General features: G+C 49.4%; 1 protein-coding gene across 1 annotated transcript in view; it reads right to left on the bottom strand.

Moving 5' to 3' along the window:
- The window catches only part of OSTF1 (osteoclast stimulating factor 1), a 44,703-nt gene that overhangs the window by 16,213 nt on the left and 15,468 nt on the right, over positions 1–13,022 (bottom strand). Inside the window, exon 2 of the mRNA XM_014608663.3 lies at positions 5,868–5,914. Coding sequence (XP_014464149.1) covers positions 5,868–5,914 — 47 coding nt within the window. The remainder of the gene's footprint in view (positions 1–5,867; positions 5,915–13,022) is intronic.

The following is a 13,022-nucleotide window of genomic DNA, read 5'->3' as shown; positions in this document are numbered from 1 at the left end:
ATAGCTATAACTTGGTGGATTTTTGTCTGATTTGGATGAAACTTGCAGGGGTGGTAGCCCCTGGTGTGGCCACGAAGCCTGCCAAGTTTCAAGTAGATAGGTGCAGGGGTTTGAGGGGAACTGCACCTCAACCTGCTGACAGGCAAAACTTGTAACATAGATGACCCTGTGTGTGTTAAGGTGCAGTGGGCTGAAAACTGCAGGGACGGTGGCCCCTGCTGAGGCCACAAAGACTGCTAGCTGTCAAGAAGATCGGTGCAGGGGGAGTCTAGCTTCTGGGGCCCTGCACCTCTGGCTGCTAACGGGCATAACCTGTGATGTAGGTGGGTGCTTGTGCGACTATCTGTCTTGGGGCACAGGGAGGTGAAATCTACTGCAGGCCTGGGTGCTGGGCCCTGCCAGGCCACGAAGCCTGCCAGCTGTGTGCGTCTCGCTGTCTGGCTTCTGGGGCACTGCACCTCTGGCTGCTAACAAACAAAACTCGTGAGGGTGGGTGACTCTGTATGTTAAGGTGAGCCCTTCCTGGCACTGAGGCCCCTGCACAACACAGCAGTGTGCCCCAGTGATGTCTCTTCCTGCCCTACAGCCTCACGCCTGGTCCACCACTTTACATGACAACAGGTAAAGTAACTTAGCTGGCTCAACACCAGTAGCATCAGCAGCAAAGGTACTCAAATAGAACTGTCACAGAGCCTTTCTTTTTATAAAAGAAAAGACAGCAAGAAGTAAAGACATTGTATTGGGTTGGACAGATGATCTTACTCATGGTGTGTGATGGCTTATCTTGTGTGTGGGTTTTTGGGGTTTTTTTTATGTCTGTCTTATGAAAAAAAAGGAGTACTTAAATATTTATCTTTGGAAACTTTAGGGTTGAAAACCCCTTTGTACATTCAAACAAGCACCTAACCTCATCACCAGAACTGAAGCCAACTTCCTACAGCTCAAAACACAAAACCTGCTAACTATCTCCAGTACCCCCACAATCTGCACACCAGAATCCACCAAAAAACCACTCTCTGCCTCCAGTCTCTCAGGCCTGATCCTGAGAGGGAATAAACTTACAATGCAAACCACTCTTCAGAGCTGAGCCTATGAACTGCACTTTATCAGCCTCCTAGGTAGTAGGTACAGAAACTCATGGACTGAACATGGACAGTGGAATTCTGGCACACTGCAACCGGCCGGACATCTGACACCCTAGGCACCTCTGCACGTTTACCTGTGTTGCTACATCCCCCTTCCCCTCCTACCCTGCCACACCCCAGCCTGTCCCTCCCCAACCTGACTCCTCCATTTCCATTTTCACTGACTGAGTTTCTTGCCTGTATTACGGGTCAGGCCAGGCCAGGCCAGTCTCTGGCTTCTTTACTATTCCTTCCATCCAGGACCAACTGCAGGTACTTCCTCAGCCTGACAAGGGGGTTTTCAAGGCAAAAGATGGCATCCAGGCAGCTAAGCTGAGTTCACTAGGCGTCTCACAACTGTACTGCAACCAGTAAGTATCAGGCCTGTCAAAGACGTGACAGGTCCGGGTGTTCCCCAGCCAGGACTTTGTGCATGCCTGCGTTAGCTGGAAGTTATGGCACCTCCTACCCGCCTTTCACCAGGGGATCATTGGTCCTGGCATTTACAGGGCTGCCGCGCCACTATCAGTCCCACCAGGCCTCCCTACCCTGGCAGGGTACAGTTTTAGTGGTCATGCCCAGGACCTGGGGCCTCCTCTTTCCCCATAGTCCCAATCCCATACCTCCAAGTTTTGTCCTGGCAGGGGAATGAGCTCAGCAGAGACATGTTCTTCCCCTTCTGGCTGGTGATGCAGTTAGTGCCCCCTCCAGCTGAAAGCGGGGCACTACTCGGCTTTTAAAAAAAACCTCAAAAAAGGAAATTGGTGCGGATGGATTGAGGAGGGTGGCACTCAGTCTGTCTGCAGATGGAGCTTGGGGAACCCCAGCACCGGAAGGTTCACCTTTAGGAACACCAGCTGCTCCACCAATGTAGGATCCAAGCAGGTGTGGTGGGATGTCACAACATCCCCAGCAATGCTGAACACCCTCTCGCTTGGAACACTAGTTGGTGGACGAAACAGGTATTGCTGGGCAACCATGGCCAGATCCTGCCACATCTGGCTGCGGTTTGCCCAGTAAGCCAAGGGGTTACAGTCCAGTGGCTCCACATCCTCAGCGAGATAGTGCTGAGGCTTCAGTGGCTACCTACCTGCCCGAGAATGGGGTCTGGTGCGTTTGGGCCCCAGCACTGAAGCCATTCCCATGGCCCACATTGGCAGTGGCTGGCGTGGAGGAGACTGGCTGGTGTTGGAAGTGCTGGCATAGGAAAGTGGATTTCCCTTTTCCACATCCCCTCACCTCTGCACTTCGGCCTCCCTGACTTTGATCAGCACCTACGTCCAATGATCGAGGGTTTTGGTGTTGCCAGTGCACATGCTCCCCTTCCCCCTCAGGTCACACATGCCCGCCATCATATGGACTGTACTGGACCGCAAGGAATCCAGCCATCTCCTGATGCCCTCCTTCAGCCGCCTCACCAGTGCTTCCATATCTAGTGACAGCAGCCTGCTCCAGCCAGGAACATCGATCCCCTGGAATTTCTCCATTTGGTTCTCCAGTTCCCTCACTAGTGGGATCACCTGGCTGAGGAGGGTATCGCCAGCACTAATGGTCCCAGTGGCCTGGAGGAAGTGCTTGAGGACCAGCAAGTTCTGGGAGATGGTACCCCACTCAGCTCTGTTCAGGGGGTCGCTGATCCCAATCTCCCCAAGTAAGGCCATCTCAAGGATGGCCTTCTGTTGCTCCACCAACCTTTTGAGCATCAGGTATGTGGAGTTCCACCGCGTCTCCACATCCTGTATGATTCTGTGCTGCGGGATGCTCAGCTCTGCCTGTTTCTCCTGCAGCATCTTGCCCCCCTTGGTGCTGTGATGGAAGTAGCCTGCCACCTTCCTGCATTTTGAAATCAGCTGGCTTGTAGCAGTAGAGGTGGTGGTGGCGTCACCGGCAGCCCTGTCCCCCTCCAAGACATCCCTCGCTATGAGGTGCAGCTTGTGTGCCACACAGCGGATGTCAACGAAGTTGGCATCACAGACAGCCTTCGCCATGCTGGCCCCGTTGTCAGTGACCATGAACCTGTGGGTGAGCTCGGCCTGCCCAATGAGTCACCCCTGCACCATGCGGTTCATGACCCCCAGGATCTCCCTTGCCTTGTGGGACTCATCCAGCACCTGAGCTTGCAGCAGAGCCCACTGACAGCCTGACTGGTCACACCAGTGCCCTGTGAGGGAGAGGTAGGCGTGATCACCACCCCGTCTGCTCCAGATGTCAGAGGTGAAGTGCAAGGCTACCTGCAGCCCTGCCTTGTGCAGCTCCTCCCTCAAGTACTCCCTGCACGCCTCATAGAGGGAGGGCACCACCATCCTGGTAAAGGTGGTGTGTGTGGCCACTGTGTAAGATGGGGCCAGAAGTGCTATGAGCCGCCTGAACCCTGGCCACTCAACTAGGGGGAAGGGCTGGTGATCCAGAGCAAGCATCTCCCCAGTGCTCTGGGTGATCTCGCTCGCCTTGGAAATGTGCCCCCCTTTCTGTCCACCTTTTCCCCCACTGGTCTAGGGTGGCCTGCCTCTACTTTGGGGGGAAGGGGGCTTTGGAGCGAGCAGGGGACTTCTCTTTCGGCGCACACACACTGGTGCCAGGCTGAGCAGGAAGAAGGGCAAGGGCATGCTGGCGCTTCAGATGTATCAGCATTGCCAGGCTGGAAAAGTGTCTCACCTCCTTGCTGCGGCTGATTTGTGCCTTCGGCAGTGCTGGCAGATGGCAAACCTGTGATCATCTGCAAGCTCAAAATGCTCCCACACTACGCTACTTGCCAGCTTCTGGGCTGAGGGTGAGGATCCTGCCTTATCCCACTCCTCAGCAGGCTGAGGCTCAACAGCAGGAGGAGCTGCCTCAGCTGAGTCACTTGCCTCCACAACCTCAGCCTCCGAGGTGCTGCTTTCCGGAGGAGACTTGGGTCTAGGAGAAATTTGAGGGGTGTGGAGCACAAACTTTGATTCTGCCTCAGTCCCCAGAATTGCCTGAGCCAGTGTGCTCAGCATCCCTGGTTCTAGCTCCAGTTCCTTCTCTGGCAGTGGGAGGCTCATACTGAGAGATGACATTGGGGTGGAGGAGACAGTGATTCCACTGCTGGTGCCTACTTCTGGACTGAGGGGAGGTGGTGCAGGGTCCCTCCCCCCAAACACTGTCATTGGAAAGGCAGCCAGAGAGAAATCCTTCTCACTGGCTACCTACATGTCAGTCCTTCCCCACAACTTTTGCTTTCAGCTGTCCGAAGCTTTTCCGAAGTGGTTTTTAAGCTGTTTCTAGGAAGCTCCAAACAGCTTTGGAAAGCCTAAAGCTATCGCTTCGATCTGGGCATGCTGCTTCGGCGTCCGAAGCGGCCCTGGATCCGAAGTGATGTCTGCAGCCTCTCACAGCCCTGTAAAATTATCATTCCTCACCATCTTTGCCTCTTTACAAATAAAGAGAAACAGCAACAGAAGCAGTTCTTGCATTTTAGGACAAAAAGGGAGATTCTGTCATTGACTTGAGTTAGGCAAGGATTTCAGCCTTGATGCAAGTATCACCTGTAGTTTGTGGGAGGATAAAGGGTTATGGACAAGGAGTAAGTGACTGTAACCCCTCAGTATTAGTTTGAAGAAATGTGGAAATGTGACAGTTCAACTGTACAATAAACAAGTAAACGCTCCTTAAATCCTATTCTTAGTTTATACCCAATCTATCTACTTCACCAATTCTGCTGAGTTTTCTTATGCTGGAAAGGATGGAAAAGTAGCCTAAACTTGGGGGCTAGGGACAGAAGTTGCACATAAACTGGTTTAAACTGGTAATAGAAGTTCAGTGCACATAAACCAGTTTCAAGATGGCTGAAACTAGTTTAAGATAAACCTAGTTGTATGTAGTATCAGACTTAACTGATTTGGGTCAAACTGGTTTATGAAACTTCTCCTTCCATACCCCTTCCTGGTTCAAGTTAAATCACAGTATTCCAGCATGGTTTCCAGCCCTGGGCTGGGCTGTGCTGTTTTGCTCCAGAGAGCAGGGCTGGCCCCACCCCTCTGCTCCCTAGCAGGAACAGTAAGGGCTGGCTAACAAGGGGGTGGGTGGGAGGCAAGCCTGGCTGGGAACACAGCCCACCCTACAGGGGAAGGACTGCCCTCCCACCCCCCTGGCAAACCCTGGGGTCTCAGGCTACAAAGCAGAGTTAAACACCCCTTCCCCTGATCAAACTTACTGCTGCAAAGTCCTGCTGCTGTCATTCTGAACTGCATATCCCAGAAACCTCAGGGGCAGCAGGAAGAGGAAGTGAATACACAGCCAGAGAGCCATACTCCAGTGCCTGCCAGTTTCTGGCTTGAGCCACTGCAAGCATTTGACTGCATATCCTGAATCCAAGGTAAATGTCTGTTTACTTTGATTTCAATTTAATCTGTGCAGTTCAGACTAATTTGCAAAGACTGATTCAATTCAGCCTTGAGCTTTTTGATTGCCTGTACTTAGCCTGGCAGAGCCTGCCAATGCCAAATAATGGCCATGTGACACCAGAGAGAGGGTCTCATTGGAGCATAACATAATGGAAACTGAAGATACAGGAATTTGGGCTTGAATGATGGGATGGAGAATTAGGCTTTGACTACACACAGATTCTTTAGATAAGAACTAATGTTCAGTTACAGCAGAACACACACATGCAAGATATTTTATATCACATATTATTGTAAAGAAATCTATTAATGCAAAACGTGAGTATCTTTTGCCTTATTAAATAAGATATAGAAATGAAAAGCCACATATACTTACTGTTCTGGGTTCAAATGTATAAAGGGCCCTGAACACTTTAACTTGTCCTAAAAACAAATGGACACAAGTGTATATTAATGGAAAGGTAGAAATACTCTTACTTTAAGACAAGACACATTGATATCAGATCTATCCCAAAAAAATCAAAATTATTTCCTCCTCATTCATGTTACATTGAATTTTATAATCAATTTTCAATGTTTGCATATGTCACAACCAAATTAAGTACTGCCCATGCCACAAGCAAGAAATATATTAATCAAAACAGTTTTAGTCTATACAAGGTAACTAAGGGTTAACTAACAAGATGAAAATAACAGGGTTTTTTTCTGCGCATGTCAAAAAGAAATTTATTACTGCGCCACTAACAGAGATAAAAACTTTTGCCTTCTTTGCTTTATATAAATCATTATAATTGGTCGGAATGACAGGGGAGTGTCCCTCTGATAAACACCCTAATAAAAACCACTATACAATTGGCGATTCTCTTTAAATTTATGACGTGGCGAAAAACAATTGGCTAATATACAAATAAAACCCATCTTCACTTCTGTGAAGAAGGGGGGACCTCCGTACGAGCCTTGGAGACCTCTGATCACACGTATCAGAGTAACTGACAACTTGATCGCTTGCCAGTGCCCCCCTCGCGTCTCGACCCGATCTTAAGACGTAAATCACCGACCTGCCGGCCTGATTTTTTTCCTCCGTTTATCTGCCCGACGAAAGACTTTCATGCAGACCAACCTTCGAACCTTAAGCTGTAACTAACCAAATATCTCTGATCTCCGTCTTTCACCTCCTTAACGGCGTGAGTAAATAATCTTGCTTTGCAACCGATAAGCGTCTGTGCCTAATTCCACTCCAAGCGTCATAAGTACCCGCCTGATGGCGTTCAAAGGTCTCATACCCTTCACTGCAGTGCACGGCAGTGACATGGCATCACGAACAGGATCTGGGGAAGATGCAATAGAGTTGGAACTAGTAAAGAACTGCCCATGGCGCAGTGGGGACCGCCTGACGTCCGATTCGAATGAATTATGGGCACACATTGCCTACCATCAGGCAAGGGGAATAGGACTGAATGTGGTTACTGGACACTTGTCCCTAAGGGGTGAAGCGGGAGAAGGGAAAGAGTAGAGCGCTCAGCTCGATGTGAGGGCCCTAGGGTGTGTTATGAGTGCTAAAGGGGTTATGTACAGACCCAGGGACGAAGCAGGAATCATATCCCTACATCGGGTGAAGGTGGTGGCAGCGGCAAAAGTGCCAGCGGGGGTGGACCCAACCCCTGCCCAAGAGATTGCCCGTTGCATCTGCCACGTACGAGAAGGCGGGGAAGGAACACCCCCCGACAAGTTTAACTGTCCGACCATGGTGCCCCAGTCCCCCAGTCACAAACTCTTCACCCAGCTCCGTGAAAACTTGGAGACGGAGGGTCGCACCGCGACCAAATGGACAGGCCTGAAGTGGAAAAATGGAAAAATGATTAATGTTCTGTTCCGCGCATTTGTTAACGCAACGCGCGATATTGAAAATTTGAATAGCCAACTTCTGACCCTGGGAAAAGTCGCAGCTGAAAATGCTGCTGTGCAGCAATCGCCTACACCATCGCCCCAATATGGCGCCGGCGAAAAACTCAGCTTCTTCAAAGAATCGGAGAAGAAGGGCAGAGCTTCAGAAAAGGACGCGGAGGACGGAGTTGTGGGAGGTCCACAACTACCTCATTCACTACGGGAGTGCAACACGGCGGACCCAACGGCTCCAGCCCCGGAACATCAGCTACCGCCTCCCTATAACGAAGAAAAAAGAACCTCCAAGTTAATATATCCCTCCCTACCAACGGAGAATCTGCCCCCACCGATGAAGTCTTCGCCGACTTCCATGAAAACGGCCTTCCCTATCATTGTTACAAAATACACAACGGATCCACAAGGCGTAACTCACGCTACTTCCACCTACCGCACCCGTAACCAAACAGAGATGCAAGATATTTTTCAGCTATCAAAATTTTAAACTGGGAGAAACCCTGTCGATTTGGCTTGGCCGACTGGTAGTCGAATTTGGCTCAGAATTACTGGACATGGAAGAGGCCAGCTTCCTCATCCGTCAAGCTGCATGGAGTGGAGGACACGCCACCGACCGCGGCCCAATCATGGAAAACCAACACTGGGCCATACCACTCCCTGCGCTTCTAGCCCGCCAAACCATGAACAAGTCCCACCTGTGGCACAACGACCGCCCGGAAATAGCGTCGGCAGAACAACTTTTATTAGCAATAATAGGAACCTCGTACTGCACATGGGACGGGGGCCCACAGCCGATGAGTATTCAACACAATAGGTTCGGCTTGATGGAGCAACAGGCTGCTGGGCCGTGGCCACATCGATTCCTAACGCAACCCGGAATGGTTCCAATCACCCCTGAAGCCTCGGAAGCTTTCATAGACATCTATGGGGGGATCTCATGCCATCACTCTTCGCCGCCTCCTTACCCCGCAAATAGACGGACAGGCCGGGAACATCCTCGGTCAATTGGGCCGTATCCAAACCCTCATGAAGCCAACAGCGATAACTCAAGGTGTCAATTGTGCTACAGAACCGGACCCATCGTCAGTGTACCCCGTAAAACAACCTGAAGTGAACAGACCACCCTACAAAGGCTCACCACCAGTCCCAGGACGGACCCCTAAAGAAAAGGCCATGTTTTGGTTCCTCATAAAAGAGTCCGGCCTTACCAAACAACAATTATGCACCCTGAGGGACGATGGGCAAAAGGCCCTAGCAGAAAAGTTGGGATTCAATTACACCCAGAAGCCAAAAAACGGGTAGTGGCCGCCGGGCGAGCCGGTGGCCCTACAGAAAAGCCTAACCCTTCGGATCCTCGCCCATATACCAGCCTTATTATCGTTCACCCGATAATCCCTCGATGCAACGGAAGATTTCTTTTCTCCTCGACACGGGAGCACAAATTAACGTTGTAGCACCTGTGACACCTCATAGAAAAACTTCGAAAACCATCATGGTACAAGGGCTAAATGCTATATCAACTGCTGAAAAAGTCAAATTTTGGATACACAATCACAAAAAAACCCTTGAAGCAGTTCTAGGGGGCATGAACATCTTGGGCGTACCAGGCATTAAGACACTCCAGTTAAAAAACTTAATATTTCAAGCTCTTCCATTCTTTATTGCTGAGCCCGACCGACACCAACCTACGCTTTGTAACACGTCTACATGGCGTTATAAACCAATCCTGACCAAACGACATCTTCGGGAAGCCCTTGTCACCCTGTTACAGAGGCTCGAACAACAGGGGTGTATAACACCGATAGCGGCCAGTACCCACCTATCACCAGGGTGGGGAGTCGCGAAGCCCGGAAAACCCAACGAAGTCTAACTTGTAGTGGATTTCCGCGAGGCGAATAAACGGTGTCTCCCACTTACACAACCCAATGCTTTTACGCTACCCCAGTGTTTATATGAAATGGCGAGGTTTCAAGGGGGCAAGTGGTACGGGACGACCCTTGACCTCAAGGACATGTTTTTCTCCATCCCAATTATTGACAACAGCGAAATCTTGAACATGTGTGTCAAAGGTATGATGTACCGATGGATGGTAAGCCTGCAAGGATATCGCAACTCTCCTGCATTGGCTACAGGCGCAATGAACGACACACTTAAAGACTTTCGCACTTCCTATCTTTTGCCAGCGGAAAAACAACTCAAAATTTGGAGTTATGTTGATGACCTTGCCATTATGGGTCGTGATCAGCAAGTTGTTGCTGAGGTCACCCGCCGTCTAGTCGACCATCTCCATGCTAAGGGCTGGACGGTTAATTTGAAAAAATCAAACTTGCAACCCACGATGAATATTACATTCCTAGGTACCAGATTTACTGGTGCAACTAGATCCGGTGTCACACACGACGAAACCCTGGAGCTTGGTACACTTGAAGAGCCATTACCAATGCACAAAAAGCAATTTCAATGGCTCTTGGGACATCTCAATTGGTATCGACATTACATCACTCTGCATTACCTTTCACTATTGGCGAGACTCCAGCGTCAGACCTGCAACAAATTGCGGAAAGCCACACCTTGGACGGACAAAGACAGAAAGGATCTTCGTAATCTTTTCCACACTGTGAAACACACGCCACTTCAAGCACTTAACCTCACCGAGGTGTTGGTAATTACTTTGGGATATACTGCCAGTCATGTATGGGCCACTGCCCATAACCCCCAAAACGAACTGGTGTATGCCTCACACAAAGCTCTCCAGGCGGCACAATGTCGCTACGGAGCCTTTGGAAAAATTCTGTTGGCAGAAAGACTCGTCACATTACTATCCCAGGGACATGGAAGCCTTCGAGCACCAGCTGCTACTCTCTTACCTTTGCTGGACGCCACAAAGGTTGACTCACAGTTCCAAGGAGAACCGGCTACTTGGAACGAAATGGTATTGCATTACCACTATCATTGGTGTTGATGGAAGTGCGAAGACCTGCCACCCAGTCCCAACGCACAAGATAATGCAACGCTCACTCTCTATGGGACCATAGCCCCAGCCTCGATGGCCTCCGATGGCACCACTCGAAATGGAGGGGGCTATGGGTTCTACTGCAAACCGTGCCATGATGTGGGATTACACAGAGCCCCGGAAGGGGCCACAGCCCAAAGAAATTAACTCTTAGGTTTTGAAGTTGTCATCCGCCACTGTCTTCAACATCACGACGGGACACTTCCGACTCCCATCATAGCTATTGATTCCCAATATGTCTACAAAATTGTTACTGGCACAGCGACTGTGGCGGAAAACCTAGAGGATTGGGAAAGAATCTGGGACCTGTTATCCCAATTTATTGTTCTACCGCTCATAAAACGCACCAAGTCGCATAAACTTGAAACTGATCCAGTACATGAAATCATCGACAAGCTTCTAGAAGACCCTCTCCGGAGTGATGTTGTCTTAGTTGCTAAAGCAAACGACCCCAAACCACAGTTCGATCCGTTCCTTACGTGGCTGAATGAACACTGGGGACACCCAGGACCAAGGGCTAGTCACCTACGATAGCGATCCACCACAGAAACTCCCGCACCCTATGGCACAAGGTCTGATTGGGAACGAATATCTCAAGCCTGTGAAGCATGCGCCAAAGAAAAGTGTCATAAGACGAACCATCAGGCTGGAGCGCTAGACGTGCAGCAATTTGCACCCGGAAAGGTCTGGCAAGTAGACCTGTTGGGACCTCTACCAGGCGCGAAGCCTCCAAACAAGGGACTCGTTATCGTAGATCTTGGTACCCGGCAACTAAAAGTCATCCCCCTGCGAAAGAGCAATGCTGTCGCTGTTATATCGGCTCTTACTACAGCAATTGCCAGTTGGAAGACCCCCGACACAATTCAATCAGATGGAGGTCTACCTTTTAATTCCTCAGCGCTCAACAAATACGCTCACCTCCATAACATTACCTGGCATCTGCACTTATCGTATCATCCCCAATCCAATGGAGTAGTAGAAAGACACATTGGCCTCTATAAAGAGCGATTGCGTTTAAAAGGTGGCGGAACCTTCAAAAACTGGACGAAATTAAACAACGAAGTCATCATATCACTGAATGCAGATAAGACATTGTGGGATGAATCCACTTCTTGGGCCCCGAAACTATGGGTCCCAAAATTTACACCCAACGAGTTAGTCTGGATTACCATTCCACATCCACGTCAGCCACATCCGTGTATCCACAAAGGAACCGTCGTCCGTCCAGAACAGTATCCAAACACCTATACTGTTACCTTCATCCATGAGGACCGACCAACTATGCTTCTCGCCCATCACAACTGGTTGTCCCGACACGCAAACCCACAAGCAACAACCCTTTAGGTTGTAAATCAGTTACTGTCTTGTCTCTCTTTCTTTTCTTTCAGCTCCAGCTTTCGAGTCGTCCTGCGTCTGATGACGACATGTTCCTTTTGTGTCTATTGGTCCTCCTGTGTCGAGCAAGCCCTCTACAGGAGCGAGGTGTCAACCCACCACCAGACGATGACAGTCCACTGCCGTCCACCAACATCGTCCTATTGATGTTGTCAGCTTGGGACGAAACCATCGGCACCGCCACCAACCACCCTAGCCTTACCGCGTGTCTTCGTCTCCCCCTCTCTGTTTCATAAATATGATGTAACTTGCTGTGCCATGGGCAAGGGGGCATGTCACAACCAAATTAAGTACTGCCCATGCCACAAGCAAGAAATATATTAATCAAAACAGTTTTAGTCTATACAAGGTAACTAAGGGTTAACTAACAAGATGAAAATAACAGGTTTTTTTTCTGCGCATGTCAAAAAGAAATTTATTACTGCGCCACTAACAGAGATAAAAACTTTTGCCTTCTTTGCTTTATATAAATCATTATAATTGGTCGGAATGACAGGGGAGTGTCCCTCTGATAAATACCCTAATAAAAACCACTATACAATTGGCGATTCTCATTAAATTTATGACGTGGCGAAAAACAATTGGCTAATATACAAATAAAACCCATCTTCACTTCTGTGAAGAAGGGGGGACCTCCGTACGAGCCTTGGAGACCTCTGATCACACGTATCGGAGTAACTGACAACTTGATCACTTGCCAGTGCCCCCCTCGCGTCTCGACCCAATCTTAAGACGTAAATCACCGACCTGCCGGCCCGATTTTTTTTTTTTCTCCATTTATCTGCCCGACAAAAGACTTTCATGCAGACCGACCTTCGAACCTTAAGCTGTAACTAACCAAATATCTCTGACCTCCATCTTTCACCACTTTAACGGCGTGAGTAAATAATCTTGCTTTGCAACCGATAAGCGTCTGTGCCTAATTCCACTCCGAGCGTCATAAGTACCCGCCTGACGGCCTTCAAAGGTCTCGTACCCTTCACTGCAGTGCACGGCAGTGACAGCATACATTCTCTCTAAAATCATGCTAATGTTCTATTCAATAGCACATTTCAGCCTGTCAAGTAACAATAAACTTGCTGCAGAAAAATGCAGGGTTTTGTAGCATGCCAAATCAACTGAACTTCCATGAAAGATTTATAGATTAGGTTCCATATCTGATCTAGTATTGACCATTTTATGGACAACAGTTGCTGTTGGACCAGGCCCTACAGTTAAAAAAAG

This window comes from Alligator mississippiensis, chromosome 3 (assembly GCF_030867095.1).
Source record: "Alligator mississippiensis isolate rAllMis1 chromosome 3, rAllMis1, whole genome shotgun sequence".
In the NCBI taxonomy this organism is placed as follows: Eukaryota; Metazoa; Chordata; order Crocodylia; family Alligatoridae; genus Alligator; species Alligator mississippiensis.
The sequence above is the reverse complement of the archived record's forward strand: the minus strand, read 5'-3'. Positions and strand labels throughout refer to the sequence as shown.